General features: G+C 47.2%; 1 protein-coding gene across 1 annotated transcript; it reads right to left on the bottom strand.

Annotated features, from left to right (window-relative positions):
- Window positions 1-2,408: 2,408 nt before the first annotated feature.
- gdf5 (growth differentiation factor 5) lies at window positions 2,409-25,522 on the bottom strand. The gene is made up of 2 exons (XM_073062170.1): window positions 24,736-25,522; window positions 2,409-6,245 (listed from the first exon to the last, which is right to left on the bottom strand). Exons 1-2 carry the CDS (start codon window positions 25,190-25,192, stop codon window positions 5,374-5,376), a joined length of 1,329 nt encoding a protein of 442 aa, XP_072918271.1. The 5' UTR covers window positions 25,193-25,522; the 3' UTR covers window positions 2,409-5,373.
- Between the last annotated feature and the right edge of the window lie 422 nt (window positions 25,523-25,944).

The following is a 25,944-nucleotide window of genomic DNA, read 5'->3' as shown; positions in this document are numbered from 1 at the left end:
AAAGACCCTATCGTATCCGCCTCCACCACCATCACTGGCAGCCCATTCCACACACTCACCACTCTCTGCGTAAAAAACTTACCCCTGACATCTCCTCTGTACCTACTTCCACACATCTTAAACCTGTGCCCTCTTGTGCTAGCCATTTCAGCCCTGGGAAAAAGCCTCTGACACCTTCTTTGTCTTATGGTCTTATAGACAACAAAGTGCACAAGAAAAGCCATTGTGGGCACTACCCACCCAGCAAACTGCCTTCTCCAAAATCTCCCTTCTGCAGAGTGCTATAGGGTTATTAAAACAAAAGATCACACCATTCTAAAAGCTTCTTCCCCCACCCCCAGGCAGATAATCTGATCAACCATTCTAACTGACCCCCACCCCCTCTATCTATTACTTTAGTCATGCACTGTATCGTAAACACTTTAAATCACTTTTAATAAAGCTGTTTACATTGTAAATGCACACAGGAATTTATGTATTTATGCACATTTTACTCCATATCCATACTTTATCCCCAACTTTATTTTTATATAATTCTTTATTCTTTATAATTGTTGAATGTTGTTTTTTGTTGCATGTCGCACCAACGCTCCACAGCAAATTCCCAATACATGCGGTGAATAAAGTTAGTCCTGTTCCTTGATCCTGATCACGTTGAGTTTTCAGAGCATGGGTCCTTGGCAGCGGAGGACAAGGCAGCCACGTTAGGAGCATCTAAAATCAAGGTGAAGGGAGGCATGGCGTGTGAACCGAGGACTGAAGCCCAAAGGCTGAAGTTGCAAGTCTGGAAGTTAAAGCCTTGGGCCTGTGAGTCTGCTGGAGGGAGGAGGCCTGCTAACTGCCTGTTCCGCGACTGGAGCCCTGTCTGTGAGGGTGGGAGCACGAGAGGGAGGAGAGCGATTTGATTTACTGTTATCGTTGCTTGTGTTGCTCTGCAGACCATTGTGGGCAACAGAATGTGAGGCGATACCTCGGCTGCATTGGGTGTGAATGCAAACGATGCATTTCACTGTATGTTTTGCTGTACACGTGTTAAATAAATAAATCTAATTAAAGAAACCTGGTGGTAACAACACAACATTAAACACCTCAGGGAAGGATCCAACCTGCATCTTCTCCTTTAGATGCAAGGCAAACCTGCAGGAGAAAGGAGGAGGACGGCAATATAAGATTGTCAGCTATAGAGCTTTTCTCTTTGGGATGGAAGCATACAGGAGAGAGGTGATAGACAGAGTGGACAGCCAGTGGCAATAGAGGGCAAAATTTTAAAGTGATTGGAGTGGAGGGAAACACAGGTGGGAATGCCAGAGGTAAACAGCGCTGCCGGGGGTGGGGGGTGGTTGTAGAGGCCGATAGATCATTAGAGACATTTACAAGACAATTAGATGGGCACATGGATAAAAGGAAAATGGACAGTTATATGGGAGGGAAGAGTTAGATAGATCTTGGAGTGAGTGAGTGAGTTAAAGGATTGGCACAGGATCGTGGGCCAAAAGACCTGCACTATTCTATGTCCTATTTCCTGATAAATCCAAAAGGGAGTTCCAGAGAGTCTGGAGAAATAGTGAAGTCAAAATAAAGTGAAGATGAAAGGTGAAGGTAGGTTTGTGGGAAGGCTGGTAAACGTAGAGGGCAAAGACAAAGGAGCGTTAATAGAATGAAGAGGGGTGGGAAGAACCCAGGTTCTGTGTTGAGGATGCATAGAACCACAGGAGGAGGCCATTCAGCCTATAGGACCCATGCTGGTTCTGAGTCGAAGTCCCTCTCAGTCGCATAAACTACAGAGACGTTGCAGAGGCTAGATATCCGGTGTAACATACCAGACGTGACGGAAGAACTCAGCAGATCAGGCAGCATCTATGGAAATGAATAAACAGTTGACTGCCTGACCTCCAACACGTTGTATGTGTTACTACTCTCAGTCCTATTCCCCTGTGCTTTCCTCCACAGCCCTGCACATCATTGTCTCAAGCATCTATCCAACTCCCTCTCAGAAACCCCTGAATGTTTCCACTGCATCCACAGGCAGTGAGCTCCCAATTCTAACTCCTCCGCCTTGAGTCAACAAAAGATTTCTTTGCCTGCCTCAAAGCATGTGCACAGATCTTTAAATCTGAACGCTTGGCTAACGGGAGCAATTTTCCTCGATTTGCCCCATTTAGATCCATCATGGCCTTGTGATTCTATGCAACTTGTGTAGTTTTTGTTCATTTAAGATTTTTTTTTGCATTCAATATATTTTTTGCCTGCACAGTGCACGACATGCATTTTGAATTATACTTTATTATTGGTGGTAATGCTTTGTTTTATGTGCTGTGACTGATAGATGCTGTGTGGGTGCACTGTGGTCCACAGGAACATTGTTGCATTTGGTTGTGTAAACGTACAATCAGGTGACGACAAGCATGAACTTGAACTATTTTTTTTATATCTTGAACATCCCCATTTGTTCAGCTTCTTGTGCAGTACAGGGATTCAGGAAAATTCTGACAAATTCCAATTTACAGTTACATTTATGAACAAGTAACAGATTCCTCATTGTACACACAGTAAACAATTCACATAACCATTTTCGTTCCAACATGCACTGATTACATCTGTGGCTGTTTCCGAAAATTAAATCTCCCCTTCCCTCCCAAGAGCAAATTCTATACAGTATTAGAGTTCACTTTACAGGGCAGACTGGCACATGAAACCATTTGATAGCCACGTGTCCACTGGTACCACTTGGCACATTGGTTGTTGTCCATCTTGTGTGGGGTTTAGCATTGATTCTATTGTGTTTCTTTGCATTTACTGCAAATGCCTGCAAGGGAACTAATCTCAGGGTTGTATATGGTGACATATATGTACTTTGAACTTTGAACTCTGGTATCCTTGCTAACAGTGAAGTGTACCATCGAACATAAGTGTGACACAGTGTTGAGCAGAAATGTATGAGATGTTCATCGAGTTAAGAGGAGGTATAACAGCACAGAAAATGGAAACAGGCCTTTTGGGCCCACCGAACATAATAATCCTGTTTTCCTTTCTCATTGCCCTCCCCACTCACAAGACTGCAAGGAATCGTAGGGTAGTGGACACAGCCTCGCCCACCACAGAAACCAGCTTCCTTTTCGTGCACTCTGTCTGCGCTTGCAGCCGCCTCAGGAAAGTAGCCAACATAATCAATGACCCTTCCCACCCTTGATGCATTTATCAGAATCAGGTTTATTATCACCGGCGTGTGTCGTGAAGTTTGTTAACTCGTTTGGTAAATGGTGAGGTAGATTTGTGGCCTTTATTTCCATGGATTTCTTTGTTTTGTGGCTGTCTGGAGAAGATAAATCTCAGAGTTGCATACTGCATACATAATTTGATAATAAATGAAGCTTTGAACCATTACTTTAAAGCCTGGTCTCATCAAGGTTGCCCATCCCTATTCGACGCTGACAAGGTAGTCCTTACTGTCCAGCTGCAGTCCTCCTCGGGAAGATAGAGGAGCTGGGGTGGGAACTCAGTGACTAAGACCCAGTGACAGTGAAGGAAATGTCTCCGAGTCAGGATGAGGGTGCGACTTGGGGGCAACCTGCAAGAGGCACTATTGCCCTGGACCTGCTGCCCTTTGACCACAGAGGTCACCGGTTAGCGCGGGTAACAGCAGCTCACCGCACTGCAGCCTCGGTGCACTGGTGATGAGGGGAGATCGGTGCTGAAGGGATGACAACCGAGCAGGCTGCATCGCCCTTGCTGTGGCCACGTGTCCACCATCAAACTTCCCGGCTCTCACTTCTAACAGGACTTGGTAGGGGTGTACAAGATGATAAGAGGCGTAGACCCAGTGGATGGCCAGTGCCCTTTTCGCAGGGTTGAAGTGGCTAAGATGAGGGGAGCCTAACTTTAAGGTGATTGGAGGAAAGTTAAGCGGGGTAAGTTTTTTACACGGAGAGGGGTGAGTGTATGGCGAGTGCAGGGGTGGTAGTGGAAGCAGATACATTAGGGACATTTAAGAGACTCTTAGAAAGACACATGGATGAAAGAAAAATGGAGGGCTCTGTGGGAGCAAAAGGTTAGATTGATTGTAGATTGATTATAGAGGGCTATGGGTAACCCTAGTAATTTCCAAGGTGGGGACATGTTTGGCATGACTTTGTGGGCCAAAGCGCCTGTATTGTGCTGTAGGTTTTCTATGTTAAACTAGTTTAGAAGGTCAGCACAACATTGGGGCCAAAGAGCCTGTACTGTGTTGTACTGTTACATGCTCTAGGTATGTTCTAGGATCCCATTCTATTGGAAGCTGCTGGCCTGTTCCATTTCTCAAGGTTGCGGGATTTACATGGCCACTGGCTCATGCACTGTTACCAAGACTGCTCAACGGCTTTTAATTACGGGTGCTACGGTAGCATAGTAGTTAGCAAAATGTTATTACAGCACTGGGCATTCCAGAGTTCAGAGTTAAATTCCAGCGCCATTCTGTAAGGAGTCTGTCTGTCCTCCCCCATGGAATGTGTGGCTGTCCTTTGGGTGCTCCAGTTTCCTTCCACAGTCCAAAGACGTACCGGCTACGTCAGTTGGGTCATTGTAATTTGTCCCGTGACTTGGTTAGGGTTAATTGGGTTTGTCGGGGATTGCACGGTGTGGCTCAAAGGGCCAGACTGGCCTGTTCTGTGCCGTATCGCTAAATAAAAATATTTAAACAGGATATGCCTTGCATGAGATTAGAACGTCAGGCGAGGAGCCCTGCTACACTGGAGTCTAGAATGGCTGATGATCCTCGCCCAGAGTCAGAGCAGCCGCAAACCATTCACTGCTAAAATGCTCTCCTGTTTTCCCAAGGCTACACAACTGAGAGCGTCTCTCAGTCTGTCAGTGCTCCCTGGATCTAATCTGTGAACTGTCCCAATGGGATCACTTCGATGGTGACGGATTTGCTACAAAATCAGCCATATTTTCATAGGATTTAGTGAAAAGAACCTTCCCGGAGCTGTCTCGCAGATTGACCTCTCTTCCGCCCCCCACCCTACTCTCTCCAGCGTCTTGCCCGTCTGTCTGAGTTAGGTAAGGTAGTGAGTGGTGTGGCTGTATTGCACTAAATGTGTTCTATCTGTCAGCCTTAGATATTGGCACCAGGCGTCTCGAGGAACTGACTCTCCATTAACTAAATCTCACTGGGGCTGTTGTGGTCAGTTGGTTAATTGTAAGCTGCACTGTTGCTCTTTCAGCTTCAGCAGCAGTTTCACCACCACGGAACATCTCCTCCGACTCCCTACCGATAGCTTATGGTATCTCGACTGCAAATGAGAATACCAGGAAACCAACTGTACCTGCTGCACTCAATATGGTTCAAGTCCCAGTGTGCACCTTGTACTGGTTGCCTGGCAACACAGACCAATGCTACCTACAGCCACAGGACTCTACCACCATATCCTCGTACTGTTTGTACACCACATTATTGGCTGAGTCTATGTACAAAATACTAATGGGGCTTAGTTTCGTCGGTACGCAGCAACTTGGCGGGGTAGATTCCGGGTCCATAGAGTTCATGAGCGTCTGGATTATGGCATGGTTTGTGGGCTCCAAGTGAGAGCGGAGGGGGAAGTCGCAAACCCCCTCGCAGTGATATGCTTCATAGTCCAACGGTGCGATGATCCAGTCGTCCCAGCCCATCTCCTTAAAGTTCACATGGAGAGGTCTTCGTGTGCACCGTGGTTTCGTTTTCTTGCCTTTAGACTGGCGGCTCGTGTGAGGGGCTCTCCTCTTTCTTCTCTGATTGAACAGGAACTCGTAAACTGTCTTGTCGTCCTGCCCGGACCTGGCTTTAACCTCGTTGAAGAACAAGTCCCGTTTTTTGGTCCTACCAGACACGAGTAGCAGAGCTTTCTCTTTGGTCTGGCGTCCCACCCTGCCAAAGCCCAGGCTTCTCAGATCCACTGTCCTGCCTCTATCCAAGGCTTCCAGCTCAAAGCAAAGTTGTGTCAACAGCTGGTCCTTCCTGGATGTACGGAAGAGCTTCCAAATGTTAAAGACCTCCCACTTCGGTGTGTCCAATGGGTCAATGGACCGAGAGTCAATGACAATGGGTTTCTGCCTGTCCGAAGGGCACTTGGACAATCGGAGAGTGTACACATTCCCTGGAGTCCGCACTCTCCTCCCGTCCACCGGCCTTGTTCTCAGGATCCGCAGCTCTGCACCCAGCAACCCTTCCTTCTCCATTGCACTGATGTTGAAGATATACTTCTGCTTCCTCACAAAGGGGTGGCGATCATCTAGCAAAAGAGAACAAGACAAATGAGTTACACAAGCCAGAGTAACACACAATATCCTAAAGAAACTCAGCAACTCAGGAAGCATCTATGGAGAGGAATAAACAGTCAACAAGCATTGGGCTGGGGCCTTTCATCAGGAGTCAGGAACAAATCTGTTGATGCTCAGAAGGGAATTAATAATTGAGTTAATGAGGTAGCAGCCCAGAGTAATGAAGAATTAGAACCTCTGCCTTTCCATTAGACTGAGTTCTCGTAGTACAGATTGAAAAACAGACTATCACCCCCACAATCAGTAGTCAATACTTATCCCACTGAATATGTTACATCATGAGATGGTCACCTTGGAGCCATCTTACTGGAATTGGGATTGGTTTATTATAATCACATGTACCGAGATACAGTGAAAAGCTTGTCTTGCATAATCATACAGATCCGATCATCACACAGTGTACTGAGATAGTACAAGATGAAACAATAAGAGAATGAAGTATTGCGGTTACAGGGGAAGTGCAGTGCAGATCAACAATAACAGGTTATATTGTGAGGGCAAGAGTTCATCTGATTCTTCCCTCCCACATAGCTCTCCACTTTTTTTTAATCAATTCTCTTATCTGAGTCTCTTAAATGTCTCTGATGTATCTGCCTCTACAACCACCCCTGGCAGGGCATCCTATGCACCTAGCATCCTGGTAAATCCCCTCTGCACCCTCTTTAAAGCCACCACATCCCTCCTATGGGGAACTGTACCCAATACTCCAAGTGTACACACAAAATACTGAAGGAACATAGCAGGTCATTCAGCAATATTTGCAGCAGAATCCTGGGAATCAGAATTCCCAGCAGAATCCTCACTGACTCGAAGCATTTCACTGTGTGTTTCAATGTATGCGTGACAAATAAAGCCAATCTTCTGTCCTTTCAGGAGGTAGTGGTATCTGATGCAATAATTATATATTTACGAGGCATTTGGACAGACACTTGAATAGATAAGGCATAAGGATGCAGACCCACTGCAGGCAACTGGGATTTGAACAAATGGGAGGAAAAGTTGGCACATACTGTATGTGATGGGCTGAAGGGACTGTTTCAAAGTTCAAAATCCAAAGTAAATTTTTTTACCAAAGTAGGTATAAGTCAACCTGAGATTTACTCTGTTGCGGGCATTTGCTGTAGAACAGAGAAATACAATAAAATCAATGAAAAACCACACAGACAGCCATTGTGCAAAAGAGGAGAAAATGTGCAAATACAAAAAAAATCACAAATAATAAATAAATAAACAATCAAATAAATAATAGTGAGAACCTGGGTTGCAGGGACTGTGAAAGGGAGTCCATAGGTGGTGGAACCAGTTCCGAGTGGAGGGGGCTGAAGTTATCCACACCGCTTTAGGAGCCTGATATCTCCGTGCTATAACTCATTATTACTGACTGGTTTTGACGTACGAATGATGCCGTTGGGCTCGCGTCAAACACAGAGCATGTGCCCTTCCCACCACTGCCCAATTCACTGACTGGCACCGCTGCCACAGTGAAAAATTCCATGTGCCTGCGCAAACTAACAGCCTTCTCTCTGTCTCTGGTGCATTGAGAGACGCTCCCTTAAGAACAGTGGTCAGAACCGTCCAAGTGCAAAGTTATCCCTGTGAGTGACTGGAAGACGTAAACAGGCAGAATGTTACAGTAAATGAAAATTTAAAAAAAAAACAACTGCAGATACTGGAAATCTAAAATAAAAACATATGGAAAATAAAACCATAGGGAAATGGAAATACTCCTTGTGGGCTCCCCCAGCTCTCCCCACCGCTAGGGACATCAACAAGAGACGATGCTTCAGAGGGGAGACAACCATCATCCAGGACCCCCACCCTCCAGGCCGTGCTCTCTTCCCAACGCTGCCATCAGGGAGGAGGTGAGGAGCTTGCAGACCACTTCTCAAGGCTCAACAACAGCTGCCATAGGCTTAAACCTCAGATAATCGAAAATTGGGTTATTAAGAATCTTGAGGAACATCTGAAGGGTTAACTAAGTTTCAACCACAGCCCCCACCCCCTCTCCAAACGGTAGCCCTGGTGTAGAATGTGTCTGGGATCTGTGGAGCCGAGTGGTTTAATTTGACAGAAAGCCATCCTTCCCTGCGGTGAAATGCCTGGTTTTACTTTCTGGTTGAAGGGCCACAGTTCACCAGTAAAACAGGCTCTTGCCTACTTGACACAGCACCACAGTTACGGGTTAGCAACAGCATGCAGTTTTTGGAGGTGACGTCAGTGGAGGTACCTCCTGCCTGTAAACTATTACTGCAGCAATCTGCACACATTCCATTATTTGGGACTAACGGCTGAGCAGGGTGCAGAGTCCACCACAAGCTGAACGTTTTCCATGGACCTGCCAACCATCATGGCAAACCAAACGGACAATGAAGAATGGATCACATCACATAATTCTTCAACTCAGCGTTGACTCCAGACCGGTTCATGGCCTTGTGGTTGCTACCCTCTCTGACAACATCACCACTAAGATGTCTACCAGTGTCGCAGTGGATTGGGGAAACCACAGACCTGGTCTCTTCTCATTCACCCTTTATTGTGGGGATATTCTGAGTCAGTGAAAGATAAGCATGGCCACACATTCCAGCACCAACATAGCATGCCCACAAGGGCGTAGCATTCAAGATTGTTCCCAGTTCATGAGTGTAAAGGAGAATTAAATAATTGTTACTCGGAATCCTATGCAGCACCAAAAAAAAACAGAATAAGGCAAAGAACACAATAATAAAAAACAATAAATATAAATAAACAAGAGTAAGATCTGCAGATGCTGGAAATCAAAGCAACGCACATGAAACGCTGGAGGAACTCAGCAGGCCAGGCAGCATCTATGGAAAAGAGTACAGTTGACGTTTTTGGTCAAACCGTTCGGCAGGACTGGGGAAAAAGGCTAAGTAGTCAGAGTAAGCAGGTGAAGGGAGGGGAGGAAAAACCACCAGGTGACAGGTGAAACCAGGAGAGGGGAGGGATGAAGTAAAGAGCTGGAAAGTTGATTAGTGAAAGAGATACAGGGGTAGAGAAGGGGGAATCTGATAGGGGAGGACAGAAAGTATGTAAGAAAGAAAAGGGGAAGGAGCACCAGAGGGAGGTGATCAGGTGAGAGAGAGAAATGAAAATTGGGAATGGTGAAGTGGGGGGCATTGCCAGAAGTTAGAGAAATCGATGTTCATGCCATCAGGTTGGAGGCTACCCAGATAGAATAGAAGGTGTTGTTCCTTCAGCCTGAGTGTGGTCTCATCATGGCAGTAGAGGAGGCATGGACTGACATGTTGGAATGCGAATGGCAAGAGAAATTAGAATGTGTGGTCACTGGAACATCTTACTTTTTCTGGTGGACGGAGTGTAGGTGCTCGGTGAAGCAGTCTCCCAATCTGCGTCGGGTCTCATCGACACACAAGAGGCCACACCGGGAGCACCGGATACAGTAGATGACCCCAACAGACTCACAGGTGAAGTATCACCTCACCTGGAAGGACTGTATGGGGCCCTGTGTGGTAGTGAGGGAGGAGGTGTAGGGGCAGGTGTAGCACTCATCCTGAGAGCAGATGCTACGGAGACGGAGGAACAGACAGAAGGTTATGGCGTTTTTACAATTAACAGGGTGTGAAGAGGTGTAGTCCCAGGTAGCTATGAGAATCAGTGGTTTATAATATACACTACAGGTAAGCTGTCTCCAGAGATAGAGACAGAGAGATCGAGAAAGGGGAGGGAGGTGCCGGAAATGGACCAGATAAATTTGAGGGCAGGGTGGAAGTTGGAGGCAAAGTTGGTGAAGTTGACAAGCTCCGCATGGTTGCAGGAAGCAGCACCAATGCAGTTGTTGATGTGGTGTAGGAAAAGTTGGGGAGCGATACCAGTGTAGACTTGGAGCATAGACCGTTCCACATAGCCAACAAATACATAAGATAGCTTGTATATACAGTATATAGACTGAGTGTATGTCCATAAAGTGATGCTAGGCACAGGAGTGTCTGTACATAAGGTGGCTCTGACAGAAAATGATAAAGTAATGATGATGGAGGGTGGGGGTGGGGTGGGTTAGTGGGCGAAGAAACAAGGAAACATTTTAAAGTTTCTAATAAACTGATAGAGGGTTTTGATAATGTTGCTTGATTACTTACACTCAGTGGCCACTTTATTAGGTATTTGTTACTGCAAATATCTAATCAGCCAATCATGTGGCAGCAACTCAATGCGCAAAGCATGCAGACATGGTCAGGAGGTTCAGTTGTTGTTCAGACCAAACATCAGAATGGGGAGGGAATGTGATCTGAGTGACTCTGACTGTGGAATGATTGTTGGTGTCAGATGGGGTGGTTTGAGTATCTCAGAAAATGCTGATCTGCCACACAACGGTCTTTAGAGCTTGGTGTGAAAAACAAAAAAAAAATCCAGTGAGCGGCAGCTCTGTGGGCAAAACTGCCTCGTTAGTAAGAGGCATCAGAGGAGAATGGCCAGACTGGTTCAAACTGACAAGAAGGCGACTGTAACTCAAATAACCATGCATTACAACAGTGGTGTGCAGAAGAGCATCTCTGAACGAATGCACAGCACTTCGAACTTTGAAGTGGATGGGCTATGGCAGCAGATCATGAACATACACTCAGTCACCACTTTATTAGGTACAGGAGATATCAACAAAGTGGCCATTGAGTGTGCGTCAATGTCAATGAAAATCTACCCCGGTTGCTTGAAACACTTACAGTAACATACAAACACTGGGACACCACTGAAAGGAGATGTCCTGGACAAATTTTTTACCTACAGAGTGGTATGTGTGTTGTGTTCTGGCAGGGGTGGTGATGAAGGCAAATACAAGAGAGGTGTTTAAGAGGCTCATAGAGAGACACATGAATACGTGGAGAATTGAAGGATATGGACATTGTGTGGGAAAAAGGGATCCGTGTAGTTTGACATTTCATTTATTTAAGCATTTGGTTAGCTCAGCACAACATTCTGGGCTTATGGGCCTGTTCCTGGGCTGTTCTGTTCAATGTTCTGAATTCCTAGGTCATTGTCCAAAATAGATTCTCTCTAAAGACTACACTAAAAGATTTTTCTTCCCCTCCTTCTCTTCTATTCACCACTCTGATCTCTTACCTTTTCTCACCTGCCTGTCACCTCCGCCTGGGTCCCCTCCTCCTTCCCATTCTCCACTCCTGTGAGATTCCTTCTTTTCCAGCCCTTTACCTTTCCCACCCGGCTGGCTTCGCCTACCACCATCCAGCTACCCTCCTTCCCTCCACCCACCGTTTTATTCTGGCATCTTCCCCTTTCCTTTCCAGTCCTGAAGAAGGGTCCCAGCCCGAAACGTTGACTGTTTATTCAGTTCCGTAGATGCTGCCTGACCTGCTGAGCTCCTCCGGCATTCTGTGTCTGTTACGAAAAATTATTGATTGCTGTGTAAGCACTCCAACTATTTTGAATGATAAATCTACATGCAATTGCAGTCAGCCTGTGATGTAAATGGATATTATACACAGGATACTAAAGTTTCCTAAACTTTGCTCTTAAAAAAATAAACCAGTCATACTGCAATCTCACAAGCCTTCAGCTCAGGAAGGAAGCCTCTCCTATAACACCACCACTGAATATTTTTTTAAAACAGTGTTCCTGGCAAGGCCGGTCTATATTACCCAGGTCTCACCTCCACGAGTGAAGGTGCTACTCCAGCTCAGAGGCCCTCTTATTAACTCAAAACTAACCTTAGGGTAGATCCAATTATTGAGAGCAGGACCTTAATGAATTTCACAGGGAACGCACATAAAGTGCTGGAGAAATTCAGCAGGTTAGGCTGCATCTATGGAGGGGAATAAACAATCTCCCCCTCCTTCTCTCTCTTTCCCTTTCTCATTCTTGCTCCCCTCTTACCTCTTCCTTTCTCACCTCCCCCGGTGCCCTTCCTGCTTCCTCTTATTCCATGGTCTACTTTCCTCTCCCATCAGATTTTCCTTCAGCCCTTTACCTCTTCCGCATTTCACCTCCAAGTTTCTTACATTATCCTCCCTCCCTCACCTATTTACAGTCCCCTTCACCTGTCACCTGCCAGCCTGTACTTCTCCTCCTTGTCTCTCATTCTTATTCTGGATTCGGCCCCCTTCCTTTCCAGTCGTGATGAAGGGCCTTTGCCTGAAATGTCAGCTGTCTATTCCCCTCCATAGAAGCTGACTGACTTGCTGAGTTCCTCCAGCATTTTGAGTGTTGCTCAAAATGTCCCAGCTCACACAACCGATCTTGATAAGACATGTCTCTGGTGGATCTCCTCTGCACCCTCTCTAAAACTTCTACACCCTAGGCAAGCAGAACCCAATACAATTCTCCAAGTGTGCTCTAAGCAGGGCACTGTTGATTTGTAACATTCCCTCACTGCTCTCGAATTCCTTTCTCACCCCCTCCCTCCCCCACCTTCGCTGCCTGACCTGCTGAATTCCTCCAGCAGACTCACGAGAAACTGCAGAGACTGGAAGTCTGGACCAACACACACAAAATGCTGGAGGAACTCAGTGGGGCAGGCATTTTCCTCCATAGGTGCTGCCTGGCCACTGAGTTAATTTGTGGCGGGGGAACTGGATTCAGCCCTTTGAATCCCTCCAACATGTGCACTCAGTGGCCACTTTATGATGTACACCTGCTCTTTAATGCAAATATCTAGTCAGCCAATCATGTGACAGTAACTCAATGCATGTTGACATGGTCAAGAGGTTCAGCTGTTGATTGATGAAATACTTGCATTAATGAGCGGGTGTACCTAACGAAGTGGCCACTGAGTGTATATGAACAGCAGTGTGATAATGAACAAACAATCTGGTTTTTCCAGTTGATGTTAACCGACCGATGTGAGTGATGACAAATCTGATTTTGATATGGGTCTCTATTGTGGACTGAGAGTAGGAAGGGACAGGGAGAGGGGAATCATGGTTGGGAAAGGGGGAAGGGATAAGGGAAGGAGCAGGAAGCATCAGAGAGACATTCTGTAATGATCAATAAGTCAATTGTTTGGAATCAAAATAACTTTGCCTGGTATCTCAGGGCCGGGTGTGTCTACACCCATACTAACTCCTGCCCCTAGCACTCCTTCTCTGCCATCTATCCCATACCCCTCCAACAATACTCTAGCATTTCCATTCCCAACATCCTTTGCTCCTGCCAACTCTCTGTTCGATACATATACTGTATACGTAAAAGTAAAATTAAGTAAGTAGTGTAAAAAAGTAGTGAGGTAGTGTTCACGGATTCAATGTCCATTCAGCAATCGGATGGCAGAGGAGAAGAAAATGTTCCTGAATCACTGAGTGTGTGCCTTCAGGCTCCTGTACCTCCTTCCTGATGGTAACAATGAGAAGAGGGCATGCCCTGGGTGACGATGGTCCCTAATGATGGACAGTGCCTTTTCGAGGCATTGATCCTTGAAGATGTCCTGAATATTAACCAGAACATCAAAAAAGCACTTTATATCCTCCTGAGAGGGCGGATAGGACCTCAGTTTAATACCTCGGATGAGAACCCTTCCACCTGAACATTCACCTTTGCATCAGATTGGAAAAATTAAAATAAATCCTGCTGCAAATCCATCAGAGGAGGACCGAAAAACTGCTTCTCAGAACCTCCTTGAATATTCAGAATTAAATTTATTATCACTGAAGTATGTGGAGAAAGTTGTTTTGTGGCAGCAGTACAGTGTGAGACATAAACTATTACTATAAAGTCAATAAATAAACAAATAAATAAATAGTACAAAAGAGAAATTGTGAGGTAGCATGACATGGGTTCATGGACTATTCATAAATGTGACGGCAGGAGGGAAAGAGGCTGTTTCTAAAGATAATACAACTTCAGTGGAGAAGAAGCTGCTCATAAAACATAAAACCAAATCCCCATCGATCCGTGGAAATCCATGACTTGAGCACCTCACAGTGTCTTGGCCAGGACCATGGGGGAGCCCACGGGAGGAGCGCAGAATCTGCTGAGTGACATGATAGTGTAGCAAATGGTGTAACACTATCATGGTGCCAACGACCCGCGTTCAATCCCGCTGTTGTCTGTAATTGAACCCCGATCGCTGGTGCTGTAAAGCATTACGCTAGCCACTATGCTACCACGCACTGTGCCCTAACCTGACTGTAACCCAAACATCACAGTCCTGTCTATCTAGAGAATGTTTATGTTCTTGCTTACCATCTGCTTTGTAAGTATTGAAAGTCCTTTCTGTGATTGCTGTATGAGGAAGAGATTTCCAAAACCATTATCCTTCAATAGGAAAGATCTCATCGCGTCTGCCATTTGCAGTTGTATGTGACAATGGCGGGGCCATGCTTGGAGCATTGTGTTCAATCAGCTTACTATAGGAAAGACACGCCCTCTTCTCATTGCTTCGATCAGGGAGGAGGTATAGTTGCATCCCAATCTGTATGGGGGAGAGGCCACTGCACAAGATCGTAAAAAGCTGCAGGAAGTTGTGAACATCATGGGCACGAGCCTCCCCAGTATCCAAGACACCGTCAAAAGCAACGCCTCAAAAAGGTGACCCCGTCACCCAGGGCATGCCCTCTTCTCTTTGCTGCCCTCAAGGAGGAGGTACAGGAGCCTGAAGATACACACTCAACATTTTAGGAATAGCTTCTTCCCCTCTGCTATCAGATATCCCTAACTGTGAATCCCCCATCATGCTGGAGCCTCACCAACCAGGACAAGACCTACCCACATGAGGAGGCACAGGAGCCTGAAAACACTCACTCAGTGTTTCATAAACGTCTTCCCCTCTGCCAGCCAATCTCTGAATGGACAATGAACCAATGAACATTACCTCACTATAGTTTTGGCACTATTTAATTTATTTTACATACATATGCTTTTTTTAATATATTCCACTGTACGGCTGCTGCAAAATAACAAATTTGACAACATACAGCCGTGATAGTAGACCTGATTCTGAAAAATGTTACTGAACTGGAAAAGGAGACGAAAAGATTTACAAGAATGTTGCCACTACTGGCTTACAGGGAGAAGTTGAACAGAGCAGAATGTTTTCCTTGGAGGGTAGGAGAATGAGAAGCAATATTACAGAGGGGTATAAATTCATGAGGGTGAATGCATACCATTTTTTCCCCAGGATAGGGGCATTATGAACTAAATGGTAAGGGTAGAGTGAGAAGAGAGAATTGAAAGGAACTTGGGAAGCAATGTTTTTACACAGAGGGTGGTATAGTCTGCCAAAGGAGGTGGTTGATGCAGGTATATTAATAACATTTAAAAGATACTTGGAGAGGTACATAGGTAGGAAAGGTTTAGATCAGGGGTTCCCAACCTTTTTTATGCCATGGACACCTACCTTTAACCGAGGGGTCCATGAACCCCAGGTTGGGAACCCCTGGTTTAGAGGAACATGGGCCAAACCTGGGCAAATGGAGCTTGGTTGGATGGGACTGGGTCAGCATGCATCAGTTGGGCTGATTGGTCTGTTTCTGTCTTGCATTATTCTATGATTCTATGACATCACTGTCTGAAAGGAGTGACCACTTGCTTTCAAACAATGACCCTTACTTCAGGATGCTCTGACAAGCTGCAACATTGACTCCATAGTGATCCTGCCCAGACGTCTCAGGAAGAAATGCTGCCAAATATTTCCCAGAATGACAGGACAAAACAGCCCATGTATTGCTGGTTGGAGGCACTTGTTAGATCGCCACCATTTTGCTACTCTGTGCTTTTTCTGTTCTTAATCTACAGCAGAGGTTCCCAAGACATTTTTTATGTCATGGACTCTTATCCCTAACAGAGAGGCCCATGGAGCCTACAGAGTCTGTCAGAGACAGGCACAGTGTCCACGTCTCAGTATTATCACTGGGAACATGGGTCTGTTGGGCAAAGACTCTCCCAGTTTAGCCTTGGAAAAGATGATGAGTGGACGTGGAGAAGATGTTTCCTATAGAGGGTGAAAACAGGACCAGAGGGCATAACCTCAGAAGAGAGGGGCATCAATTTACAACAGAGATGAAAAGAAATTACTTTAGCCAAATCTGTAGAATTCATTGCCCTGGATGGCTGTGGAGGCCAAGTTATTGAGTATATTTAAAGCAGAGGTTGATAGGTTCTTGATTTGTTAGGGTGTCAAAGGTTATGAGAAAAAGGCAGGAGAATCGGATTAAGAAGGTTAACAAATCAACCATGATGGGATGGCAGAGCAGACTTCTTAGGACCAATAGCCTAATTCTTCCTCTGTAGATTTAGAACCATGGCTTAGATGAGGTGGAAGGTAGCAGTCTTCTCCCCAGGATAAGGGTGACCAAAACTAGGAGGCATGGGTTTAGGCTGAGGGGGGAAGATTTAAAATGGGACCCGAGGATCAACTTTTTCACACAGAAGGTGGTGATTGTATTGACCTCCAAGAGGAAGTGGTTAAGACGGGTACAATAGTCTCATTTAAGAAACATCTACAGAGTCTCCTGCTTATCATCTAATAAGCACTTGGAAAGGTACATGGAGGGATGGGCCGACTGCAGGAAAGTCGGGACTAGCTGGGTGAGCGCCATGTTTGCATGGACTAGTTGGGCCGAAGGCTCTATAACTGGGACAAACCTGCTTACTCTCTCCTCTACCGCCGAGGTAAGCGTTGCTCTGTGGGACATGGACACAAAGTGGAGAGTATCCAGTACCACGGGCAAATCCATGATGTAATCACTTTGTCAATTGCATCATCAGATCCGTCCATGTGTTACTCAGTCGGCTGAAGGATCTTGAGCTCCTCTTAGTGGTCTGGATGTGGAGCAGCAGCACTACAAGGGCTGGGTGTAGACCGGGTCTGTATCATAGCAATTACATTACTGTGATCGGACCAGTAACTCAGATCCAGAGACCAAGATCAACGCTCACCAAAACCGCCTGAGGAATTTTAAATCGATCTGGAATCAAACTGTTACCGCAAGACTAGCAGATCTTTGGAAAATCCCATTTGGTTTGCTAATGATTGGGAGGGAAGTTAAACTGCCAAACCATAAAATCATAAGACATAGGAACAGAATTAGGCCATTCAGGCCATCAAGTCTGCTCCTCTATCCTATCATGGCTGATTTATTTTCCCTCTGAACTCCATTCTCCTGTCATCCTCCCATAATCTTTAACATCCTGACTAATCAAGAACCTATCAACCTCCGCTTTAAACGTACCCAATGACTTGGCTTCAACAGTTGTCTGTAGCAATGAATTCCACAGATTCACTACCTCTGGCTAAAGGAATTTCTCCTCATCTCTGTTCTATTTAAATTCTGTGTGTGTATTGTGTGTATGTATATATTGTAATTTATAGTTATTTATTATTTTGTATTACACTGTACTGCTGCCGCAAAACAACTAATTTTGTGACAAACGCTAGTGATATTAATCCTGGTTCTGATACTCTTTCTGCTTCTTTTATTTTTTAGTTCCTGGTTACACAGAAGACCACTCTCCGTTGACGAGGGAAGGGTCAGCTGTGGAGGTTTTAAATGGGCTTATTTGTTGTTGCTGTTGTTCAGATGGGTTATTTGTCGTTGGCCACGCTTGTTGTGGATATGCAGAGTGTGGGGAGTATATGCAGTCCATCACCACAGAAAGTAGTTGAGGTGAGTACAATAAGTGCTGGCTCTTAGACGAGGTGGAAAAGTAGCATTGTGGTTAGCACAACGCTTTACAGTACCGGCGACTGGGGTTCATTTCCCTCCTCCGTCTGTGAGACGTCTGTTTGTTCTCCACATGGCCATGTGCATTTCCAAGATTCAAGATCCAAGCTTATTTATCACAAACACATTGAAATATACTGTGAAATGCTGTGTTTGCATTAACAGTCAACGCACCCAGGCGTTCGTTGAGAGCAACCCGCAAATGTTGCCACATATTCCGGCGCCAAAATAGCTTGTCCAAAGAGACATGCAGATTAGAGTTAGCCAGTTAGCTTTGTTGGCACTGGTGACATGACGACTCTTGTAGGCTGCCCCTGGTCCCTGTTGGTCGTTGATGCAAAATGATGCATTTCACTATATATTTCGCTGTCTATGTGACAAATAAAGCTCATATTTACAATGATAATATCTAAAAGACATTTGGATAGGATAGACATTTGTATATTGATGAAAGGGATTTAGAGGGATATAGGGCAATTAACGGCATACAGGGCAGTTTAGCTGGGCTGAAGTCAGCACAGGTGAGGTGGACAGAATGGCCTATTTGTGTGACGTATTACTCTATGGCCCTAACACCGATGACTTTCTAAATTCATTTCTTTCATATTTATTTATTTAGAAGAGCTACGACAGAAAACAGTTGCAACAGTCTGCACCACCCCGCAGCCCACCGACTTAATCTTAGCCTAATCACAGGACCATTTACAATGATTAATTGACCTAATAAGCTGTACGCCTTTGGACTGTGGGAGAAAACCGGAGCACCCAGAGGAAACCCACACAGTCACGGAGAGAGCATACAAACTCCTTACAGACAGCGTCAGAATTGAACTCTGATGCCTTGAGCTGCAACAGAATCACGCTAACTGCTATGCTACCATGGTATAGATGGGATGAGAAGATTATCTTATGCTTATAATGACTCAGAAGGCCACTTGGCCCCAGTTCCATTCCTGCTCCAAGGAGAACTATCCCATCAGTCTTGCTCCCCCTCTCCTTGCCCTGTCGCAATACAAATTATTCTCTCTCAGACACACCAGATCATTTCCCCCAGTTGACTGGCTGCCACTCACCTACACCACCGGTAACTTGCAGGACTCATTAGCCTATCGGCGCACCTTTGGGATGTGGGAGGAGACCGGAATTTCAGTGGAAAACCATGTGTTCTCTCTCGGCACAGAGACTGGAGTTCGGGGTCGAGCCCAGGTTGCTGGAATGGTCAAACAGCAGGAGTACCTGCTGTGCCACTCCCACACATTGACAGGGATCTGACCGCCAAACAGTAGCTGTTCTGAGCTAGCTGCACCTGTCCTCCATCCTGTGGTGGGCACCCTAGGGTGAGAACATGTCTGAGTGTGATCAAAGACACTATAATTTACAGGGACCTTAAACAAACACTTCCCGCTCCCTCTGCTATTATAAGACTTTTAAACGGACTTTCTGTATGATAAAGGTAAGCTCTTGATCTCACAATCTTCCTCATCAAGGCCCTCGGATCTTATTGTCTAGCTGCACTGAACTTTCTCTGTAATATTCTGCATTCCGTTATTGCGTTTCTTCTTTACTGCCTCATTACACTTACATTTACAATGTGCGTGTCTGGATGGCACGCAGAGAAAAGTTTTTCGCTGTATCTCAGTGCATTTGACAATAGTAAACCAGTTCAATTCCAGTTCCACCCCTTAGGTGAATTAATCTCAAATAAATCAATCCTGGACTGTTGGAAAATAAATCCACCGGTCCTCCAGGTTCAGGGGTTCAGCCCAGGGCTAACAACCCTGACTGGTCAAACAGCAATGAAGAACCCCTCTACATCTGAGTGTGACGGTATTCCTGAGTCTCCAGCTGGAACTTGCATGTCTGACAGTACTGAGAACCGAGAGGAAGCTACTAGCATGATGAAGGAACACCGCCGGAGATGGGGGTCCTTCATTGCTTCTCTAACCCCAGCAGGTGTAATGGGCAACAATAAGTAAATCCTGGGTGGCATTTAAACTTACCTTTGTCAATTTCAACCTTCCTGAATATTACCCCTGTTTCTACAAAGGGTCAGTTAAGAATTCAGTAGATGTGGTATCAATGAAACATGAACCACAGATAAACAAGCAATCTGCTGGAGGAACTCAACAAGTCGAGCAGCGTCTGTGGGGAGAGAGGGATTGTTGACATTCCTGGTTGAAACTCTGCATTGGGACTGGTGCAGGGTTTTGAAAGAAAATGCCAGCAATTCCTATTCCCCTACAGGTGCTGCTTACCCAATGGGCTGCCTGGCCAATGGGCTGCCTGCCCAATCCTCCAGCAGATTGTTTGTTGCTTCAGATTCCAGCATCTGCTGCCTCTTGTGCCCCCAGGGGCCACGGATATCCAGACACTGTTCTGCAGAACCTGACGCTCTGGGTCTTGCAGCATGGTGGCCTTGACAATTATCTTCGGCTCCCCAACCAAAGAGGACAGTTTCAACTTAGATCCTGAGCAGGTAATTGATCATTACTGGGTTATCTCTCGGGCTTCAGGTAGCTTTTCTTCTCCCCTTCCCTCCTCTTCCATTCCCCACTCTGGTTCCCCTCTCACCCCTCCTCTTCTCCTCACCTGCCTATCACCTCCCTCTGGTGCCCCTCATCCCATGATCCACTCTCCTTTTGGTATAAGATTCCGTCTTCTTCAGCCTTTACCTTTTCCACCAATCGCCTCTCAGCTTCTCACTTCATCCCACCCACCTGGTCTTACCTATCACCTTCTAGCCAGCACTCTTCCTCCTCCCCCATCTTCTAATTCTGGCTTCTTCCCCCATTCCTTTCCAGTCCTGAAGAAGGGTCTCAGCCCAAAATGTTGGTGTTTTATTCCACCCGTACAGATGAGCTCCTCCACTGTGTTGTGTGTGTGTGTGTGCTCTGGATTTCCAGCACCTGAAGAATTTTTTTGATCATACTGGGATTGCATTTGACTGCAGTAGCCTTACAAATACAGGTCAGCTTCCTCAAAGACTTTCCACCATTTACAGGGCAAAAGTCAGGAGAGTGGTAGAGTCCTGGATGAGTGTAGCTCCAACAAGACCTGCAAAACTTCAGACAGGGCAGTCCATTTGTTTGGCACACAGTATCGCCACCTGAGCATTCACCCCCTCCACCGCAGACGCACTCAGGCTGCAGTGAGCATTATCTACAAATACTCTACAGCAACTTATCAAGGCATCTTTGACAGCTTCCCAAACACATGACGTCTACCACCAAGAAAGATTAATGCAATACATCAATTTCTCTCTCCCTCTCTTTCTCTCTCTCTCTCCTTCTCTTTCTTTCCCTCTCTCCCCCTCTCTCTTACCCCTCTCTTTCTCTCTCACACAGAAGCAAATACACACACACATGAGTGTGAAAATATGGTTTTCATTCTTAGAATAGTCTGTAAGATGGGAATGATGAAACTTGCATGGGTTACTGGTCCTGCCTGGGGATAATATTTAATAATAAACAACCCAATCTGTAACAGCATTATTAACATGTCCGAACATCTTGCGAGATTAACCTGAAGCCATTTTGATGGATCTTGAGACAGGTGACAGAGCTTGATCAAAGACGTCAGCATTGTGCCTTAAAGAAGAGATAGGGCTTATTCCACAAAAGTTGGTGACACTAAACACCCACTGGTTTCACGTTTGTTTTAGCCAATGCTAACTCTATCCAGGTTCCTTAAGGTTCTCACAGTCGGGGGAGGTAGTGAGGGTAGGCTCCTCCCCTATTAAATGCTCCCAATGACATGCATCTCAGATAGCCTCTGACATCCAAGTCCAGTTCCTGGCCTTCACGTGTGCCTTAGTTATTAAGCCTGGTCAAACCATTTCACCAGGAGAAAAGGCAAAGCTGGGCTCTTGTTGCCTTAAAAGTATTCTTACTAACAGGAGAAGGGGCAAAACCAGTCACTTCAGGCAGATGGAGCTCATCAGCTGTAGTTGGCAGCTCATCTAGGAGAAGGAAAATTCTGATCTCATATTTCCACTGTCTTGCAGGTATACCCACTCATTGGGAAGGCTCCAGGAATTAACCCCAAGGAAATATCCAGAGCTGGGGACCCTAAGGCTGAGCTCATTGCTGACTGACAACTCTTGTGACACTGCTGATACCAAACTATATCGGTCTCTGCTTACTCTCCATCGTACTGCTAGGACGCAACATCCATGATCAATTCCGACCAATGGAGGGCCTCAACTCTAACCAAATCATCTGGTGGCTGGTGATGAGACCTGAACAGGTGACATGTCACCGTGGAAACGGATACCACTGCACACTGCATCTTTTAGTTCTTTGTTTTTCATGATCTGGAGAAACGAGGGTCAAGTTAATGAGTGTGTGAAGAGAGCAAAGAGAAAGAGAGAGAAGAGGGTAGGTGCAGAAGGAGGAGACGGGGAGAAAGGAGAGAGGAGGGAGATGAAGAGGAGGGATAGAGATGGCTTCAATTCAGTTTAACCATCTAACTTTTCATGTTGGCCCTGCACCCTCTCACCTGTCAGAAGACTTTGCCCAAGCTGACACTCCTCCCCCACACACAACTCCTGCTTCAACAACACTCTCACCCCTAACCCCTCTCACACTCTGCCCCCTCCCCACTCTAGAAGCTCCCCTTCACCCCCACTGCCCCCCAACTATTTCAGCCCGTTACCCTGACCTGAGCCTCTCTTTCTGCCCTGCACCGGATTGGTGCGGGTCTCCCCTGCGCCCACCCCGACTACCGGTGAAGCAGAAAGACGGGTCTTCACAGGAACGCCAACTATGGAGGGACTATCCGGGTCATGGTCCCCACTCGAATCAGCCAGCTTCTGCTGGATGTAAGATTAGGGGAGACATTCAAAGAAATCTCAGCGCCATGGGCGGCGTCAAGTCCAGACCAAAAGAGAGGACGCGGGACAATTGGTTTTACAATGCCCGACCTTCTCCCCGCCGCACCCTGGGCTCCCGGTGACGCGAACGCATCGCAATCGGCCAGAGTCCGGGCGCCCCCTTCACAAAAGCAGCTGACTGGAGACGGTCAAAGGGTGGTCTTTTGCGGTGTGGGGGGGGGAGCTGCAGCGGAGGGAACGATTAATCTCGGCCGGCATTCAATGACCTCCATCTGTCTGCCGACGGAGGAGGATGAAAGGGGTCTTAATAGAGGTGAATAAGATGGTAAAAGGCGTGGATTAAGTGGTCAACCAGATACAGAGTTACTTTTCCCCAGGGCGGAGAGGGCATAATTTTAAAATGACTGGAGGAAAGTATGGGGGGGGGGGTCAGAGGTAATGATTTTTACTCAGAGAATAAAGGGTATATGGAACGTCCTGTCGGGATGGTAGATAGACTCTTGGTTGATAGAAAAATGAGGGCTATGTGGGAGGAAAGAGTCAGTTTGATCTTAGAGTAGGTTAAAAGGTTGACACAGCATTGTGGGCCGAAGCGCCTCTCCTGTACTGTAACGTTCTATATTCTTTGTTCTATGTAATTGTACCCACACTCAGACAGCCTTGCCACAGTTAAGGAGAAAGGAACTGGGAGAGCGGAGAGTCAGTGTTAACACTGACCGGTCCCTGTTTAATGCCGGCCGCGGGAGATCCCCATTCCACCAGTGAACCCCGGCAAAAGGTATCTGTTCTGTATTGCGGCCGCGTCCCCCGCCACTCAAGCAAATGGTGTGTCAACCGGCTGGAACAATTGTCCCGGCTACACGGGAGCACAGGAGAGGGGGGAGGAAGGTGAATTTCTCTGGGAGGTGAGAGAGCTGAGCTTTTGTTACCCTGAATTCCAGGCACCCAGCGTGTGGGAGATGGGGTAGATGGGGTGACCCTCCCCGGTATTTTCGAACCACAAGCCTTCCGCGATAACGGGGGCACAGAAGCCCCACAGAGAGGTTGGAAGAGGCGCGAGAAGCGGTGGTTGTGGTCTTAGCCCAACCCAGGAGGGGGTCGCGTCCCGACAGCGAGTGTCCAAGGTACCCCGGCTGGGCGGCGACCAGTCAGTCCTAGGGCTTCCCCTCACGGCTCCGGCGGTGGGGAGAATTTTTCCCCTCGCCAACTCCGGCTTGTCTAAGGCAGCCTGGAATTTACCTCACGTTCAGACCGGCTATCCTCCCCCACCTGCCTCGAGTCCGAAAGATGGTGTGCCATGTCTCCTCTCCGAACCCTCCAGTCAATTAAACTGCCGGATCCCGGGTAACAAAGGGGGTAAGCAGAGAGTATCGGGACCGCCAAGATTTACCAAATTAAGTTTGACATAGGGCAGAACTTTCTAATAGCTGAAGACGATGTCTGAATCGGCCAGTTCCCCAAAGTGTGTGTGTGTGTGTGTGTGTGTGTGTGTGTGTGTGTGTGTGTGTGTGTGTGTGTGTGTGTGTGTGTGTGTGTGTGTGTGTGTGTGTGAATGTGCTTGCGTTTGTGCGTTAGTGTGTCAGCGTGCTATTGTGTGACCGTGTGACACTGCGCGCGCGCGTGTCAATGTGTGTGTCACTGCATCTGTCAATTTGTGTGTGTGCGTGTATCCGTGTGTCACTGTGTGTGCCTGACCATGTAAGTGTGTGTGTGTGTGTGTGTGTGTGTGTGTGTCTGACCATGTAAGTGTGTGTGTGTGTGTGTGTGTGTGTGTGTGTGTGTCTGACCATGTAAGTGTGTGTGTGTGTGTGTGTGTGTGTGTGTGTGTGTGTGTGTGTGTGTGTGTGTGTGTCTGACCATGTAAGTGTGTGTGTGTGTGTGTGTGTGTGTGTGTGTGTTAGGGTGCAGATTCTACCATCCCCTCCTCCCAGCCCCGCGTACGAATCCCCCGATTCTCACCTTGCCCTCTGTCCACGAAGCTGGTGACGGTGTTGGCAAGCGCCGCCGGCTGCTGCAGGCTCCCGTTGAAGCCGCTGCGCGAAGTGACGGACAGCGTCTTGTAGAGGAACAGCATGTAGTCGTGAGGGGTCACCTGCGGGCTGCCGCTTGCCCCCTTCAGGCGCCGCCAGCCGCCGCCCTCTCCTTTGCCTCTCTCCCCTTCCCCGGTCCTGCCGCTGCCTTTGCCCCTGCCGGCCACCGCCGCCCTAGCTCCTGCTGTCGCTCTGCCGAGCCCGGCGCTCCATCTCCCCGCTCCGAGGTTCGGCCCCCTCTCGCTGGGGTTCCTCTTGCTTGGCGCAGCTCCGGCGATGCCCTGTCGGAGCCCGGGCTGGCTCTTGCGGGACGGCTCGGAGCCGGCCAGGTTCCCGAAGCAGCCGAGGTAACAGACGAAGAGAGCGAGGTTCCTCAGTAATTCCATGCTCCGTTTTGGCCGGGGACAGATTCTTCCAGCTGCGCATGCAACGGCTCCCAAAACTCCCAGGCAAACTTCTTCACAACTTTCCTCCGAACTTTGTCAGTCTGTCCCATAGTGGAATTTTGTCACCCGCACACAATCCCGGATCCTTTCAGACTGCGGAGGACCCAGACTAACAGGGGCAGAGAGAGCGAGAGGGGGGAAAAAACACTTCCCTCGCTCCTACCCCAGGCCGGGATGACTCAAGCTCGTTTAAATCCCATATCCGAGAGGCAGAAATGGCGTGGCCCTGCCCAGCGAGCTCTTCTACAAACTTCCAAAGTTTTGAATCACATCCAGTAAAAATATTTCGCACTCAAGCTGCGGCCGCGGGCAGGTGCTTATGGACCTGCTCTCGCAGAACGTCAACAGTGCCGCAGGAGAGGGGAGGGGAGGGGAGACCCTCTCCATACTGACTTGTTGATGTTATATACTATTCTAAAGCTGTCTGTAGCTGTTGATGCAATATATTACCGTAGAATTATAGACAGTCTTCTGCAGTGGTCCAACCACGACGGCACAATGACCAACAAAGCACACCAGCGCCTCTGCACCCTGGGAAGGCCGAGGGAAATTTGGCATGTCCCCGTTGACCCTCGCCGATGTTTACCGCTGCACCATATCCGGGTGCAACTCCCGGCTCAGCTCATCACAGAATCTGTCTGCGCTTCTCGCCGCCCGGGTCAAGCAGCCGGCATTATCAAAGGCCCCACCCA

Source organism: Hemitrygon akajei, chromosome 11 (assembly GCF_048418815.1).
Source record: "Hemitrygon akajei chromosome 11, sHemAka1.3, whole genome shotgun sequence".
NCBI lineage: Eukaryota > Metazoa > Chordata > Chondrichthyes > Myliobatiformes > Dasyatidae > Hemitrygon > Hemitrygon akajei.
Note: the sequence above shows the minus strand (reverse complement) of the source record. Positions and strands in the feature narration are given on the sequence as shown.

What these genes read in the sequence shown, in the direction of transcription:
- gdf5 (XM_073062170.1), bottom strand. Translation starts at nt 25,192, where the DNA reads ATGGAATTACTGAGGAACCTCGCTCTCTTCGTCTGTTACCTCGGCTGC. An exon ending in CTTCGTGGACAGAGGGCAAG is followed by an intron (nt 6,246 to 24,735) that starts GTGAGAATCGGG and finishes CTCTTTTGCTAG; the next exon opens with ATGATCGCCACCCCTTTGTG.